This window comes from Mytilus galloprovincialis, chromosome 10 (genome assembly GCF_965363235.1).
Source record: "Mytilus galloprovincialis chromosome 10, xbMytGall1.hap1.1, whole genome shotgun sequence".
Lineage (NCBI taxonomy): Eukaryota > Metazoa > Mollusca > Bivalvia > Mytilida > Mytilidae > Mytilus > Mytilus galloprovincialis.
In genome coordinates, this window is record NC_134847.1 from 63,180,897 (window position 1) to 63,199,663 (window position 18,767).

Here is an 18,767-nt window from a genome sequence, read left to right on the forward strand (position 1 = left end):
TACATTTTTACTATGCTAAGAAATATAAAGTCAGTTGTCCTATTACATTTTGTAAAGGAGGGAAATACTTTTCATTTTACAATATGTCCTTTGTATTTGGTTTAAATCGTATGTGTAAGAATGTTAATTGTAGATTTCCTATAAAGTACTGTTGTGGACAAATAATTCATTAAAGCAGTTTCTACGAGGCCTATTGTAAAAAAAAAAATTGTCATCAAATAATGTAAAAGAAGAATGCAAAAGTTAAGAAATATATCTTAAAAATCATTATAAATTAGAAGATGTGGTATGAGTTCCAATGAGAAAACTCCCCATTGTAGTAACAATGCATAAAAGTTAACAATTATAGGTTGAAGTTTTGCCTTCAACACAGAATCCTTGCTCACACCAAACAGCAAGCAATAAAGGGCCTAAAACAAAAAGTTCAGAATAATTCAAGCAGGAAAACCAACAAGTTTTCATATTTAAAAAATTAGACGTAAGATGTAAATGAATGAACTTATTTGAAATTTTTGTATATTTTAATTTTGTTCTTTAGGGAGGTATACAGAGAAGTAAAACCAAAGAAGGAAAAGATCTAGGATTACAAGATGATAGTCTGTATGGTCGTCTGAGGGCATGTCTGTCATTACAAGGCTTCTACAGAGACACACTTCGCTCACTGAAAGATGCTCTAGGACAGTCACAGAACTTATCACACTTTCCATCCATCAGTAGTATGGGAGGCCTGGGCTCTGTTAAGTAAGTTATAATATTCATCATATTCATATCAGAGATGGGCCCGATTACTTTCAATGTAATTGATTAAATAACAATTACTTTGTCATTTGTACGATTAAATTTAATTAATGATTACATCATTTCTGAAAGTATCTGATTAAATTAATGATTACATTTGCAAAGTAATCATGATTACATCTGATTACAATGAATTTAAAAACAAAACATTTTGAATGATGTGAATGAATAAACGTTCAATATAACTATAGCATTTTTGAGAAAGTATTTCATTTGGTTCAATTTTAAAATGATAACTTCAAATTAAACTTCATCTATTTAAATAAACACCAAATTTCGCTACATATATATACATTACACTTTATCACCAATGATCTCTGAATTATTTTGAATTAAATTTAATATAGATATATCATAATCAAGAGTTTTTTTGTTTGTCTTCTGACCTCTTTCATAATTTATATATATATGTATTCCAAGTTGCAGTTTATCATGTTTATGGAAGTTTAAATATGGATGAAATAAAGTTACCAGTTAAAACTATGTTAAATTTTAATAGAAATGTTTAATCAAATTGTAAACAATATGTAAGTACTAAAAATCATTGCATTTTACATGTCCAGTCCAAATACATTTTTTAAAATTTTAAACTACATATTTGTCCAACTTTTAATTTAGTTTGTGCTAATTAGATAAATTTTAATGTCTGATTTATCTTTTATCATATATATTTCCCTACAGCTATACTCAATTGGTAATTGCAATAAAATCAAACCTTAATTAGTCTCCTACCTGTCAATTCAAAGTTGACAAAAATCACGAAAATTAACAAAAGATTATAATTCAGGGTTAAAGAAAAGTATTACTTGAATATATAACAGTTATTATCAAATATTAATATGAAGATCATTATAAAACGATGAATATACATGTATATACAATATCTTTTACTAAGATAAAAGGTATATAATTGTATTATATGTCTCTGCTTAGGCTAATGATGACTTTTCAATACTGTAACAGTTTATTTTTTACTGAAGTAGACATGCTTAAATTAACCAAACCATTTTAGTATGTTAAAAGTTTATCAAATATGAATAACAAAGAGGTTCATTTTATGACCAAAAACACAATTTTAGATTGTTTTCATTGTAATCAGAATGTAATCAAAAAGCAATAATAATTACAGGGTATTTTGAAAAGTAATTGATTAAATTAAATTACATGTAATCAGATTTTTGGCTGATTAATGATTACACTGATTACTTGAAAAATTGTAATCAATTACAGCTGATTAACGATTACAATTACAATTACCCCAAGTCTGATTCATACAATCAACATGTATAAAGGTTCAAGTAAAGGTGCATGCTTTGAATACAACCTTTTAAGGTACCGGTAAACAATATTTCTTTATATTAGCCTAAATTTAAAGATGAATTATAATATTAATTGAGCCTAATGGAGAAAATTATCCAGTTGCTTTTTTTGGATAGGCTTTTTCATGTCAATGATATTTGCACAAGAAATTAAAAACAAAAATCGCATTTTACTCTTTCAGTATAATTTTTATGGATTTTTATTTTATGCTATTTATTATGAATTTATTTCAGATCAAAACCAGGTACAAGTGATAAATCTCGTGGAAGTAGTTTAATGGTATCGCCAAAGAAAGGAATATCTGCTCTAGATACCCAAGGTCATGGTGTGTCAATAGCTGATGATGATGCTGTAATGTCACATATGGATTCATTCTGTACACGCATAAAACAGCTGATTGATGTTATCAATACACTGTCTCAGTACAACAAGTAAGTGATATATGGAATCATTTGCATACATAAAACAACTGATTGATGTCATCAGTACACTGTCTTAGTACAACAAGTAAGTTATATATAGAATCATTTAGATACATAAAACAGCTGATATTGTCATCAATACCCGAAACTCAGTACAACAAGTAAGTTATACAGGAAATCATTTGCATACATAAAACAGCTGATTGATGTCATCAATACACTGTCTCAGTACAACTAGTAAGTTATACATGGAATCATTTGCATACATAAAACAGCGTTTCTATATTAGAATTTGATACTATTAACTTTGATATGCCACATTTTATGCCTTTGTTATTTTCTATTTAAGGTGACATACTATTCACACCCGAATACAGTTTGCATTGTTTTATTCTTTCAATTAAAGCTTTTTATAAGTTTTAAACTTTTAATGTTTTAAATTTTTATTACCATGTTTTTGTTAAAGGATGGTCACTTTGACAGCTGGTATGCCTAGACTGAGGAAAGATGATTTTGTTTTTGAAGATGAAACAGAAAAAGAAGAATATAAATATAGAAAGCGACAACTAGAAGCCAGAAAAGCATTAGGTTTGCTTTCTTTTTAAACATTTATATCTGTATTAGAATCAATGTTAGATAACCAATTTTACTTTCTTTGACAGCTAAATCATTCTTCTTTTATTTTGATCATATCGAAATTTTATTTTCTTTTTTTAAATTAAACATCCTTGGTCTTCAATTTTGGGGTATGAAGAAACTTAATGCAGGAAAACACTTCAAACTCAACAAATGTGAAAAGTGTTCTTTTTATACAACTGCAAAAAAAAATTTGGGATTGTATAATAGTACGTCGTTGTTTGCGTCGTCTTTGTTTGCGTTGTCGTCCAAAGACACATTTGGTTTCCGGACAATCCCTTTAGTTTAAGTGAATGGATCTTCATGAAATTTAATAAGAAGGTTCAATACTACAGAATGAACATTAGGATTGATTTTGGGGATGACGGTCCCAACTGTTTAGGAATTAGGGGCCTAAAAGGGGCTCAAAACAAGCATTTTTCTACTTGCAGGATAATAACTTATGTATAAGTATTTCAATTGCTCTCAAATGGTACCACAATGTTTAATACCACAAGTAGAAGGCTTGGATTCCTTCTGGGGGTTACTATAGTTAAGGGCACACAGTTAAGGGCCAAAAAGGGGCCTAAAACAAGCATTTTTGTAGTTTCTGTACAATTCCTTGTTTCTTTTAGAATAAGATAAATTACTTAATTCAAAGTTACGATGTGTGAACCTTATTTTTTTACAAGTTTTAACATGTTTCTGATGCTTTTATCAGCTTGGCAGCCTTGCGTCTATAGTACAATATATCATATTTTAGGAAAATAGAATCCTCAACATTTATTTGTATTTATTTAAACCATTCTATGAGTGCATTTGACTCAGCTTCCAAAGTTTATATCAATGAAAGAATATCAGGATTACAGAAAAAAAAACAATGTTTGCTGCATATTTATACAGGGAACTTAGAAAGCATTACACATAATAATAATTTCTCAAATGAAAAATATAAAGTAGAAACAATTATTTTGCTGCATATTTTCAGAGAGAGAAGCTGCTGAACAAGAAGAGGCAATGAATGCTGAGAACTCCCTTGAGAGGAGTCTAGGGACCATAGCTGAGGACGAAGACACCCCTAATTCTGAAGGAGGATCAAAAACAGATCTAAGGAAGGACGAAGGAGTCATAGCTAAAAATGATGAAGTGTTTGATTCTAAAGATAAAGAGAACAATCAAGGACTTAATGAAGAACAATTAGCTGTATTGAGTATGTGTCTTTGTTTCTGCCTCTTACCGATTACTCTAGTATTGATTATTCTGATGTGTAAACTTTTAAGACATAGTGTCAGCTATTTCATTTACTTTTACATCAGTTGTCCAGTTTTAAAAGCTTTAAAAAATTTCCTTTCAAACTTCTAAACTGATAACAATTAGATATGCCTTGAATTAATTGTTGGTCATTTCTGATCAGCCCATTATTTTTAATACTGTTAACATTCCATAAGTGTTAAAATACCAATATTGATACCATTATTTTTGATACTGTTAACATTCCATAAGTGTTAAAATACCAATATTGATATTGTTGTCTGCAGTATCATGTAACTGCCAGTTGGCAAAATCTACCAACAATAATATTTGCAGGAGTTTCTAGACACAATGAAAACTTGAAATTCAAAGGTAAAAATTAATAAAAGAGAGCAGAAAATACCAAATGGATATTCAAACTCATAAGTCCTTGACAAATTGACAACACCATGACAAAACAAAATTACCAAAAGACAAACAACAGTATACAAAATACAACATATAATACTAAAGACTGGGCAACACAAACCTAACTAAATACCATGTGTGATCACAGGTGCTCTGGATGGGTAAGCAGGTTCTACTCCACACCCATTGTTTTGTTTTTTGCTTGACTTAACTGAACCATATTTTGACCACTGTTTATTGAAATTTCTTTTATCTGTAGGGAAATATTACCCAGAAGATGAGGAGGATGACGGTCCTGGAGTGTCAGCTGTTATTCTGGATCACCTCGATCAGATGACTAGGGCTATGTCTGATAATGTTACCACCAAAACAATGTTAGATGTAGAATCTAAGGTAAGACATACAGAGAGGTCTGTTTTCTGAAAAAGAATATGGCTTTCTTAAGTTGTCACAACAAAGTTGTGATTTTAACAAAGCTGCATTTGAGATATCTATATTTAAGTTTTAAAGACAGACATTTCAGATAATTTTTTTGAACTTTGAAGGTAAAATACGAGAACAGAGAAGGAAATTAATTATTATCTTAAAGTAACCACATTCATTTAATGAGTGATTTTTGACAGCATTTCTATGGGGACAGTATAACAAAGTTCTTTAAGAAAAGACGACAGAGTAATTTTAATGGTGATGACCAAGAAGAAATAGAGGAACATTCGGTATCATTTGATTGAATGTTTTTATGTGGAATTCAGAGTAATATTTTTCAGCATTTTATAGAGTTTCTTTAAAAATCAAAGGTTGTAAGAGGAACTCATCTAGAATTTTGAAGTAGAAAAAACTTCAAAACACACAATTTATATTACTTTTTTGTTTTTTATTTTTCGCATACAATTTTTCAGAAATTTTAAGGATAAATATTTACCTGATCAACACACTCTTACAACTAAATTTAGCTATTGGATATGGCTAACAGGATTAATTTAAGTCAGGTCCTGCTAAGATATTACTGTGAATTCAAGAGTTTTTGTATTTATATTTATTGAGGTCATTTGACTATTGTTTTAAACTTTTGTATTGTTTCATGTTCTTTTTATGCCCCACCTACGATAGCCAATTTCACGGTCCACTGAACATAAAAAATGAAAGTGCATGTTTCAGGTTAAAGTTTTTCAGGTTAAAGTTTTTGGTCAAGGTAGTTTTTGATGAAGTTGAAGTCCAATCAACTTGAAACTTAGTACACATGTTCCTTATGATATGATCTTTCTAATTTTAAAGCCAAATTAAACTTTTGACCCCAATTTCACGGTCCACTGAACATAGAAAATGAAAGTGCATGTTTCAGGTTAAAGTTTTTGGTCAAGGTAGTTTTTGATGAAGTTGAAGTCCAATCAACTTGAAACTTAGTACACATGTTCCCTATGATATTATCTTTCTAATTTTAATGCCTAATTATATTTTTTATCCAATTTCATGGTCCATTGAACATGGAAAATGATAGTGTGAGTGGGGCATCCGTGTACTTTGGACACATTCTTGTTTTCTCTTGAATTCCTGTTATATGATATTCGTTTTCTTGTCGTATATCTTTTAAATGTGCTTGTAGGGTAATTTTTAATAGGTAAAATTGTTATCAATGTTTTAATGTTTAATTCAATATAAAAAAAACAAAATGCTATTCAGATGGTATATGAAAATTTGATTAAAATTATTGAACTGCAGTTTTGGTAATTGAATACAATAGAAACATTTCTTTAATACAATAGCTCCCATTTAAATCGTTCATTATTTAAATAAAAAACATTGTCTCATTGCATTAAATGCATAAAATCAGCTTCTGTCCCATAGTTAAGAATCAACTGTAACGCTATACTTTTTTCTAGATGAATTACAATGACAAATAATAAATATTTTCTAAATTAAATGATGCCAGATAATAATCAGCAAATTGATTGACAATTACAATTAAAATAATTTGATATACAAATGTATTAAAAAGTAGAACTTTGTTTTAATGTTTTTAATTTTACCTGTTAAAGAAAAGTTTGTAAGGATATATATTTTCATTACCTTTGCAGGATAGAGATAGATTTGATATGTACTACAATAACTTTAGAAGAGTTTATATGATATATATTTATTTTACTTTTACAGGATAGAGATAGATTTGATATGTACTACAACAACTTTGCTGAGATAGTTCAGGAACAAGAAAAATTGCTCTCAGCCTACCTTAAAGTTATCTTCATGAGGAAAATGAAAACACAACAAGGACTTGATATTATTACAAGGTAAGCTTATCAGAGATAATGCAATAAGCTATGAAATCATGAAGTTTTTTTTTTTAAATACAAATGTTTTAGTGAAAGAATAAAATATGCTTTGTAAGTAGTGAATCACAAAAAGGATAACATGATGAAACATTTGACCCAGAAACGCATGATTTACTGAAAAAAATATAATTGGAATATTTATAGCAATATTAATATTAGTCATCCTTTTTAAATGGCAAAAATAAGTTTGAAATTGACCATTTGGATGCCTCCACTAACAATGGTAAGCAATCGCCATATTAAATCTGCATAACATGCAATTCTTGTTTCAATATTAATAGCAATCTCAGTGTTTCATACATCTTCATTTTCATATGACAGTATATTTCAAATTACATGTTAAATTTTCAGATTTGGACCAGTACAGGGTAGGCCAGGGATTAGAACCACAATAGCAGAGAAGTTTGTAGAGATCTTTAATTGGTATGAAACTGATCTGGAGGAAGTTCAGAGAATTTATGAAACACACAAGGTAAAGTTTTAAATAGTTATATATAAAACATGGTATGAACAAGTAAAATGTATTTTCAGCTTTTTATTATTATCATAATACAACTAAAGGAGTACTATTATCAGTTTCATTGGACATTATAACTAACTTTACATCGGTTGGAAAAAGAAAAAAATCATTTTGATACTTTTAGTTTATATAACTTAGAGAAATGCAGCCCTATTGTTGTTAATTTTTGTGTCATATGGTCTATCTTTGAGAGTTGTCTCATTGGCCATCATACCACATCTTTTATCTTTATATGTAACATATCATTATATAAGCTAGCTAACCTATTACTGATGCAATTTAGGTTACAATGATGAAGATAACAAAAGAAATTTATCATCAGTTTCTGAACCATACTTAGTTAAAAAGAATGATTTAGAACCTGTGTTACATTAAAACAGGCAAACATGCAAATGTATTCTTAGAATCTTACCACAATTTATTCCCCTCTGAAGAAAAAATGACCTCACTCTCTTTATTTTTATCCTAAAATTACAATTTATGAATAAATAATTGATCTTAATGTAATTTGTATTAAATTTCTATAGGAAAGTCCACAGATGGTGAGGAATGCACCTCCTGCAGCCGGAGCTATCCACTGGTCCCGTCAACTTCTGAAGAGAATCGAGAATCCAATGAAAGTGTTCCGTGATAATAGAGCAATCAATCAATTAGGAGACTTCAGTAGAATAGTCAAAATATACAATAGACTTGCCACTGCTCTAGTGACATTTGAGAGTTTATGGTTTGCTCAGTGGAAGAACAGAATTGAACATGCCAAAGCAGGACTTAGGGCTACATTGTTTATAAATCATCCAAATACAGGAGAAATTCTTGTCAATACTGATGAAAGGTATGCAACAGGATAGGGACATAGTTAGTCAATAATGATCAAAACGGTTTTTCTTAAATAATTCACACTTCAAAAGTTACAAGAATCATATAGAAGTTTGTCTGACATGAATATAAATAACTTGCAGGTGTATAATTCCAGGAGCGACCTATGATTTATCTACAATTCAGAAAACAAGGTAGCTCTGTTGAGAGGGTTTTGCTAAACCGACTGTTATTTCTTAAACTTTCTGAGTAACCCTTATCTATCTGTTATAACAGAAAATCTTAATGTACATAAAATTGTTGAAACAGAACAAATCTTCAATTATTTAGAAAAGATATTTTATATTTCATTTAAAAAATAAATTTTAAAGATTTATAAAAAAATAAGTCTGTGTACCCCTATATATTTTAAGCTATAAATACATTTGATTATATAATATTTTTTTCAGAGTACTGGAGCTGATCCATGAGGCTAAATGGTTAACCAGACTGGGTATTCAGATTCCAGACTCAGCTACTGCCATTATGCAGCAAGAGTCACGCTTCAAAAGTTACAAGAGTCATTTAGAACTAGTTTTACATGAGTACAAGGAAACATGCAAGTGTATTCCAGAATCTCTCCAGAATTTATTCACTCCTCATACTAAGTTTGTTGAGGAGCAGTTACAACCTGGACTGACAACTCTAGCATGGAATAGCATGAATATAGGTATTTCTATCTTTTTTATATGAACATAGGCTTTTTTAACAGAAAATGCTGAATTTGATATCCTGACCTGTTCATATAAAGACGAGATGCATATAATAGAATTACTCTCACATTTTCATGATTTAATATCTGCTAGTCTTAAAATTTACTAAGAGACATTTTTTGTCAAAATGATTATTCAAGTATATCTGATGTGTTACCATTCAATGTTATCGACCGAGAATTTTCATAATTTCAAAACAATTTATAAACTGTTTTCTATTTTCAGATGCCTTTTTACATCAGATCCATTCTGCTACAAACAGATTGAAGGACAGAAGTACCAAAGTTCAGGACATTATGGAGAATGATGTTGCTGGATCACTAGAAGCCATCAAGAATTTCTATCTGTTTGATTATGAAGAAGCTATCACCAGACCATGGGTAGGTCTATCTTTTAATTATTAACTATTCTTTTATATTTTTGTTTATATGGCTGCTGTCAATTAAATTTCTAGAAATGATTGATAATTGTGTGGAGCAGAAAGGTGAGGGGGGTAGAAAAGTAATCACAAATGCACTGTTATTTCATTTAGATATCTTGATTATGATTTACATTTAAATTATGTGTTGGGAATTGTTAACCCTTTCGCCGATGAGTCCCGGTTTACCTGGATTCACGCTTCAGACAGCTGACGACGAGTCCCGTTTTACCGGGATCAGAATACATCTTTTATATTTCCCGCTCAAAACAGTGCAAACATGAGTTATCTTTCTTTGATGAATACCCGGATGAAAGTGTAAACATGACGCTTCCGTTTGTTGAAAACCGTGTCAAAATCAGAGGAAATTTACGGAATTTACGAGAATTTGAAATGAGGAAACATTTTTTTTGAAAGAAAATGGAAGAATTGAAGCCAAACTAGTATACTTTTTAGACATAAAATGTCGTTTTATGTACAAAACACTTGGAATGGACATCGTTCAGTGTGAGGAATTTGTACAGTCTCATAAAATTTTTCAAAATTTTGCCGTTTTGGGTTAAAAAATTACGATTTGGGGTCAAAGAGCAGAATTTTGAGAATTTCACCTATATAATGACGAAAATTAGAAAATTTGAATATTTTATGAAGAAAAAATTATCAAAACATAAACAAAACTGTGAACATGGTGTTAGTGAATGATATAAATACACAAATAACTACAAACAAGTTTTTATTGACATTTATTATGAAGATCTCCCACTTGAGTAAAAGTAGCCAGGGAAGCCATCGTCTCAGAGTAGCTTCTGTCTGGGCAGCAATCGGTGAAAGGGTTAAAGTTGGTAATTTTCGATTTTTTGCTATTTCACAAGATCTATTGTTTAGATATCATATTTTAGGATCACAGATAAAAATCTCTAGTACTAAACTTATAATGTATCTCATTTGGTTACTTGAAATAATTTGTGCAGAATATAATAACTGAGAAACAGAACTTTATCTTATGTTTGCAAAACAATGTAATGATCATTGGATGTTTCCTTTGTTATAGCCACCCCATGAGTTTAGAGATGTAATGTTAGACAGAGTACAAGAAAAAGTGGGAGAACTACAGAAGCTGGTACAGAGAGTTATGAATGGTTTACTGGCTGTGGCTAATCTACTGGCTACTAGAAAGGTACGAGTCAGCACTTTTTCCGGTAGAATTTTATCCCCACAAGATTTTCTATCATATAAAACAACCAATCATATATAGTCCTTTATCCAATATTTTTGCATTATTTTAATTTTTTAAGCACATGTGTAATTTCAGTTACCAGCATTAACACATCATTTTACATTTTACAGGAATACATATATTCAGCTTCGAAAGGCTTTTTGTCCATGAAAAATGTATCAGATAAAAGCAACCTTCAGAAACGTCATAGTGTAGCACATAAGACCTTGTCAGAAATGGTGGGATAATTTTTACTGAAACATATCACATATATACACTGTTTCAGTCAAATATATCATCAATTAGTTCATATATATCTATATACTTCTCTGTACCAGTAACTTCTCTTTTTAGTTACTAACAATAGTAAAAAATTAATACAAAATAAATCTTATTGCTCTGATAAAACCCTGGACACAGTCTGAATCCAAACTATGTGTGGGATACTTAATAAGAGGAACAAATAACAAATTTATGTTGAAATTTATTGCTCAGATTAACAGTTTTTTTCTTCTGTAACTTATTCCTTTGTTTTCTGTATAGCTGTTCAGTACGAAAGAAAATCATGCACATGTGAGTTTCAAAGTAGTCTGGGCTTAAAACTGAAAGTGAAATAAAAGCACATAATCTACTGACGCATACTTATTTACCCAAAATTTTAACAGACTTTACCAATCCCTTTGAACATAGGCATAGAAATAATAATCATTCTTGATAGAAATGTTATAATCTAAGATATTAAATTGCTAATATTAAACCTGATGTAAACATTAGATTACTAATATCTATACAATAGTATAACATTTAATTAAATTTTGAAGGCGAGACATTTCTATGTGTCCACATGTGTCATAATGTGTATACTTTATAGTTACATTGTAGATTAGAAAATTCATTTATAATTTTTTTTAGAATATTTATATATTTAACATTTTAAAAACTTGCATGTTCATATATACATTTAAAAAAAATCTTTTTAAGATAAATATAGTTATTTTTAAAAGTTATTTTCTGCATCGTACAAGATATATTTAAACAACAAATTCTTCTTTCATCTTAACCGACTTTATGGGAAGGTATATTGGAACAAAGTATATTTTATTTTCCTGGTATAAATATTAATTTTGATGTCATTAAAACAGCTATTTTTGGGATGACTTCATGAATAGATATTTATTTTAAGCCAGTTATAGAATTTGGAACCTGCTTAAACAGTAGCTACGTCTAAATTGTACAAAAACATGACTTTGTAATGTACATTGTATCATTAAATAGACAATAAGTTGTACTGTATCAAAAATGAGTTGTAAGAACAATCTGATTTATCTCTCTTGTAGTTGGAACATCATAACCCAAAGGCAAAGAAATTAGCATTAATGGTAGATGACACTGAAGCCATGAAAGAAAAACAGAGAGCTGCAGAGGAAGAGAAATTCATTTCTAATCTTATATGTATGTTGAAATATTATTGATAGATTACAGGTTTAATATGTCCATTATTTGTGAGATAACTTTTATGACCATGTTTAGTCCAGCAGACTATTTATATTCACAGGTTTGTCAATTTTTATTCTTTTAAAGAATTGTTTAGGAGGCACAGTTTTTACAAATTGATTATTTTTCAATTTGTTGGTTATGATATATTCCTTTATAGATTTTTTTAAATTAATAAATGAATGAAGGTAATGTACCTCAGTCTTTTATGTTGACATCACGTAAAATCATTCAAAATCAATCAGATTAAATGCACTTTCTGTCACCTTACAATGAATACTATTGTTTTACTATTTTAACTTTATAATACTTAGACTTTAAAATCAATCAAAAATCAAACTAGTCTTGAGGAATACTATTAAATAAAACATTTTACTAACCCAGATGTATTATTTAGAAAAAGTAGTCCCGGTAATTCAATTTGTAATATGTTTTAGCCTTTTACAAAGAACAAGTATATGAAGCTGTACTCACTGCCACTAAGAGATCTCTGTCAGCTTTAGTAGATTCTACAAGTTGTTCAGAAGAAGAACTAAGAACTGCCAGTGTATTGTCTAATCCTACATACTCACCAAACACTAGTCCTCGTCGTACCAGTAGAGCTGCTTCTGCTATGAGCAGGGTATCATCTGCTATGACAGAAAGACCGAATACCAGTATGTCAGCGTTATCCAATATGACTTGGACTACAGAGAAAACAAATGATCTCACATATCTTCAGTAAGTACATCATTTTTGTAGCAGTCAAATTGTTTATCACATACTAGAGTTATTGTAAAACATGGTAGCTGGACTGATGTCTAGTGGATTATGATACAGATTACCAAGATAGGATTATAAATAATGACATAGGAAGAGAAATAATCTGTACCTTTTTAATAAGTTAATGCTATTTTTATAACATGTGCAATAAATTACTACACATCAGCATTAAAGAAACAATTTTTTATCAATTATTAAATGTAATTTTTTCATATTGAAATTAAATTTCAACGAAGATCTTTTAAGGTTTGATAGAATATTTGATATGGTAGGTAGCCACTACTGAATTCTAAAACTGTTGTCCTTTCAGGTTTGAGATAGAAGTTGGTTTTAATATTCCAGTTATAGCAGTACAACCAACACTAGACACTGCCCAGACAGCCATTAATGATGTGGCTTCAGCTGTTGTAGAATCTTGTAGAGGTAAGGTATTATAATGAAGCTTGTCACTTAAACCAGACATTAATATGATGTTTGTATTATAATGAAGCTTGTCACATGCCACTGGAAGAATCCTTAAAGATACTGAAGGCAAGGTTAGGTATCTCATTGAAATGTAATAATTCTGCCCTACTTCCTGCAGAATAGATTTTTAAACATTCAAGTTGGAAGCATACAGTTGAAATGCCTAAACATTTTGCAAGACAATTTGTAGAATAAAGATGAGCCAGAAATAAAACAACATGGTTTAAAATAATAGATAGTTGAAGGTCAGCCTTCAGTGTATGACAACTGTTTGTACCATAAGTGTGATTGAGGCATTCTGTCATTAATTAATTATCATAACTTTCCTTTTTAGATGTAACCTGGGTAGAGAGGGACAGAGTTTATGACTTCCATGACAGAATTACTTCAGATGCAGAAGTAAATCAAATGTTGACACAGCTAACACACATCGTAGAAGGTAGACAAAAGAATTAAAAATGTGAACACAACTTGTACATATCATAGAATATAGTTAGAGGCAGCAGAATTGAATCAAATTTTGACGCAGTTCACAAATGTCATCTCAATGAAAGTAGATTAAAGGACACAATTCAATTTAATTTGATATTTAATTTTTATTGAATTTCATTCGAATTGAGATAAATGATAAAAATTGTAATTTAACATCATGAACATTAAACTCATAAATCCTAATATAATTTCAGAAGATACATAATATTTTATTTCTTTGCAGATGTAGAACCAGTGATCAACAAGCATATCTTCCACTTTAGTTATTATGATTTTCTCTGGAAAGATGATCTACATGGCAACTTCAAGGAATTCATGCAATCAGATCCTGGCATGTTTGCCATCAAAAGAGAGGTAGAGAGATACCTGTACATAGAAAAGAAGGTTCTCGCCATACCTGAAATCCTTCCTGTTGGTCCTATTTGTCTGAAAACTGACCCTATTAAAGATGCTTTACATGGATTTGCCATGCAGTGGAAGAGTCATTTTGCTTCTGTTTTACATGAAGAAGCCAAGAAAAAACTAGATAGTGCTGTATTGTACAGGTCTAATGTACGTAATAGACTAGAATTAGATGTGATATCATTGGACCAATTAAATAGTGCCTTACATTTACTGGAAGAACTCAGAGATATGGAAAACAAAATAGATGGAATTTATTTGCCTATAGAAACTATGTATGCCAAACTAAGGTAAGATGATATATTTTTATCCTGTTTAAAACATCTAACTGGTACTTAAACACTATTATTTCAAATGAATTTAAAAACAGCAGAAACATATTTCAGTTCAGATTTTAAAACAGAAAGGAAATGGGAAAGCCGTTATTAGGTAACTAAGGTACCCCTCTGAAGTTATCTAGCGGATACACTCAAAAATAGAAACCTTTGAAAAATAATTACATATAATTTTTTTTAAATTGTGTTAGTTTCTCTAATATTGTGATCAAATTAGGTAGTATGGTTTATAAAAATAGTGAAAGTTCTAAACTTTACTTACAAGGAGTATATAATACTTGTTATCATTACAGAGAATTTGAGCTGAGGTTACCTCGTAATGAGGTTGAGGAAGTTGATCAGTTACGAGACAAGTGGCAAGAATTGATGGAACTGGCAGAGGAAGTCAGGCATAAACTGCTGATAGAGAAGAGAGGAACATTTGAACAAGAACTGGATAAACAAGTCAAGGTAAATACAATATATCTTGCATGATAGCATAAACTTCGATCATAAATGTCTAATTTGCTTCTTGAAGACTTGAGCATTATGATTTATTGATGTTTGCGTTAGCACAAAACAGTCATATCGTGGCGAGTGCAAAAAACATTTTCTCTTTTTTTTGTCTGAAACAAATTGAAAAGTATCTATTTTTCTGGTTATATTTTACTCAATTTGTTTTAGGGTGGCTGTGTAGTTATAGGAAAAATCTTAGACATGAAATTAACTATTTTACAATTAAAAATTTCATAGGCATTATCAAACAAATTAAATAGATGAATAGTAAAACATGCAATTGAAAATAAAATGTCTAGCATTCTAAGGAGTATCAGTTATTGTTTTATTCATAACAAGGCTAGTCTAGTGGAAAATTAGACTGTACATATTATATGGACATGTCTGTTGTTGAAGATTAATAATAACCTCTAATTTTATTTATGGTAATTTTGTTGCATTGTCTGGTGACTGTTACAATGAATATACCTTACAATTGCTTTGATTTTTATTTATGAAATGTTTTAATTATTTATTTTCAGTCTTTCAATGTAGAAGTGTTGCGGTTCAGAAATGACTTTGATGGACAAGGTCCAATGGTTCCAGGAATACCTCCATCAGAGGCTGTTTCTCGTCTTGATTTCTTCCAACAAAGTTATGTTTTATTCGATCTGAAGAGAAAGACTCTAGACTCTGTATCTAAACTATTTGGTATTATATGTAAACCTTTCATTGAACTTGACAAGACAGGAGAAGAATTACATCTGTTGAACCAGTTATATGGACTGTTTCAGAAGTTCATTAGATTTGACAATAGGTTTAAAGATACATTATGGGCTGATGTTGATCTGGAAGCTGCTCATATTGAGGTAAGAATTATATTATGAGGTTTATTGGTTAGTTTTATTATGAATTACTAGTAGTATTTTTCTGGAAACTGTTATATAAAGCCACTACTAAAAAGTTTTCCTCAAAAATTTTAAAACTGTAATATTATTACTATGAAAATTGTTTCACTATGAACATTGTTGCCTTATCTAGCCTGGGGGTTCATAATAATACTTTATCAAAGTCATAACATCTATAGGCATACAACAAACTACACATAATATACATGAAGGCAAAAAATACAATTTTTAGACACTTAAAGAGTTGGGTTTCAGATTGAAGTTTGACTTATTATAATCAAAGCATTATGACATCTTATATCTCCCTCAGAGACATCCTGGCTACAGACTGTTTGCTATAATATAAAATAACCTATGTTTTAGGTTGAAGGATACTGGGATGAGTGTCTGGCTTTACCCAGTAAACTGAAGGATATAAAATAAACATTATGTGTTTTAGGTTGAAGGATACTGGGATGAGTGTCTGGCTTTACCCAGTAAACTGAAGGATAAAGATGCATATAATGATCTGAAGACATCCCTACAGACGTACTTAGAAGTATTCCCTCTTCTCAAGGCACTTAATTCTAAGGTAAAATAAATGATTTGTTCATTAAACATACATATATATCAAGGGTCTGTTGTTCAACTTGTCGTTAGGGCTAACGTGTCGTTAAAATTTCTTAATCATTCGATTAAAATTAATCATATGATTAGTGTGTTGTTCAACTTGTCGTTAATTTTAACGCTGCGTTAAAAAGACTAAAACTGTCGTTAAACTTAATCCACCTCTTTGAGGTGTATTAAATTTTAATCATATGATTAAAGCATCCAAGATGGCTGCTGTATCAATGCAAAAATTAGTTTATCCTCGAAATATGAGGCGTTTAAGAGATATTTAGCTCCTGGAAAGAGATTTCAGCCATAAAATACCTTAATATTTGAAAGAAACACAATATATTTGCTAGGAGTTGAATTGAAACATAAATTGGAAAGAGATTTGACAAGATGGGGCGAAGGATCGGACGCACTCATACAATGGTCATTTGTTAACAGAGAGAAATTGCACATTTCGGCAGTTTTTCGTTTGTATTTTACCGCTCAGTGACAGTGTTGATTGCAAAAAAACTAAACGTACGCTGAGACGGGCCACATGTTATTGTGCGGAACCATTCAGCAAATTATGACGAACAGCTTTCATAAATAAATAATGTTACCATAGCATTAATGTACAGGCCATAATTGATTTTCAAAGCAAGTCTTTGCTAATTTCCCCATTTTCGAAGTTCAAATATTAGCACTTTCAGTTTCAGTAGCGCCCTTGACCTAGTCCTAACTGTTTACGCAGGTAAATTATGATGGGTGAACTCGTCCCCGTATATCTCGGACCTTACAATTTCTATCTTTACACGAAGTTTTTAAACATTGTATATTGTTTTCCCATTTAGTAAAGTTTATGAGCTATGAGGATCCAAATCATGGGTGGATCCAGCCATTTTGGGGGGTTCCAACGTAGCCCAGATTAAAAGGGTTGTTTCAAACCACACGTCGCCTTTCAAAAACTTTGATTGTCAAATAAAAGGGGGATTCCAACCCCCGGACTCCCCCTTAGGCCTATGATCCGCAACTGCAAATATTTATAATGAAAATATACTGCCATCAGTGTTTAATATTACTGATTAGGTATTAAGAGACTGAGTCAATAAAATGTCTCATATTTTTTATCTGACACAATATACAAAAACAAGCACCTGTTATTAAGAATCTAGGAAATCTCATATTCGAGTGTCAGATATATTTCAAAAGAAGTATTATACCCCCGTTGGGAGAGAGGTACAACAATGTATGATTTATGTGACTAGTGCTTGTTTTTCCAGATCATCACAGAATATATGTTTGATTTTTTTAAATTCCAACTCATCTATTAGATGCTTCTCCGGTTAGTCCGAGTAAGAAATGATAAGTATAAATGATCATAATTGCATCAATATTAAAAAATAAAGAGCATGCAAATGTGTCATAGAGCAAATAACACGGATAATTTATATTGACCATTTGTTATATGGTTGTGGTCTTCAGTGGCGACACGTACATGCAGGTCATGTTCCGGAGCACCTGAGATAACCCCTAGTTTTTTTTATGGGGTTCGTGTTGCTTATTCTTCAGTTTTCTATGTTGTGTGTGCTATTGTTGTCTGTTTGTCTTTTTCATTTTTGGCCATGGCGTTGTCAGTTTATTTTCGATTTATGAGTTTGAATGTCCCTTTGGTATTTATCGTCCCTCTTTCATAAATTAATTTCACTTTACAATGGATCAAATCTACGAATGGATCCCGGTAATGGGTGCAGTAGGAGGTCCTCCGGAGTTTTGAGAGAGGAATTCTTGGCATGTAACAGATGGAAACATGGGACAGTGGCAAATATGGCATGCATATTTGAACACACAGAGGGTACCCCTGGCACGGGCTGTTTTCCCCAAAAAAACATAAATCTATTTCTCTTCTATGTGACTTCAGACTTTATGTTTTCAATAATAGTTTCACTTTCTATATTCTGTATTTATTCTTATGTAAGCCCAAGGTAAAAAATAA

At 30.6% G+C, this 18,767-nt stretch overlaps 1 protein-coding gene across 1 annotated transcript in view; it reads left to right on the forward strand.

Moving 5' to 3' along the window:
* LOC143048076 (uncharacterized) overlaps positions 1-18,767 on the forward strand; it is a 112,723-nt gene that overhangs the window by 7,119 nt on the left and 86,837 nt on the right. The window contains exons 6-26 of the mRNA XM_076221517.1: positions 539-741; positions 2,352-2,549; positions 3,007-3,128; positions 4,144-4,365; positions 5,074-5,207; positions 5,438-5,530; positions 6,966-7,102; positions 7,496-7,616; positions 8,192-8,496; positions 8,930-9,189; positions 9,458-9,612; positions 10,702-10,827; positions 10,998-11,105; positions 12,204-12,318; positions 12,798-13,080; positions 13,433-13,545; positions 13,922-14,026; positions 14,303-14,771; positions 15,110-15,266; positions 15,833-16,159; positions 16,638-16,769. Of these exons, the coding sequence (XP_076077632.1) occupies positions 539-741; positions 2,352-2,549; positions 3,007-3,128; positions 4,144-4,365; positions 5,074-5,207; positions 5,438-5,530; positions 6,966-7,102; positions 7,496-7,616; positions 8,192-8,496; positions 8,930-9,189; positions 9,458-9,612; positions 10,702-10,827; positions 10,998-11,105; positions 12,204-12,318; positions 12,798-13,080; positions 13,433-13,545; positions 13,922-14,026; positions 14,303-14,771; positions 15,110-15,266; positions 15,833-16,159; positions 16,638-16,769 (3,885 nt within the window). The remainder of the gene's footprint in view (positions 1-538; positions 742-2,351; positions 2,550-3,006; positions 3,129-4,143; positions 4,366-5,073; positions 5,208-5,437; positions 5,531-6,965; positions 7,103-7,495; positions 7,617-8,191; positions 8,497-8,929; positions 9,190-9,457; positions 9,613-10,701; positions 10,828-10,997; positions 11,106-12,203; positions 12,319-12,797; positions 13,081-13,432; positions 13,546-13,921; positions 14,027-14,302; positions 14,772-15,109; positions 15,267-15,832; positions 16,160-16,637; positions 16,770-18,767) is intronic.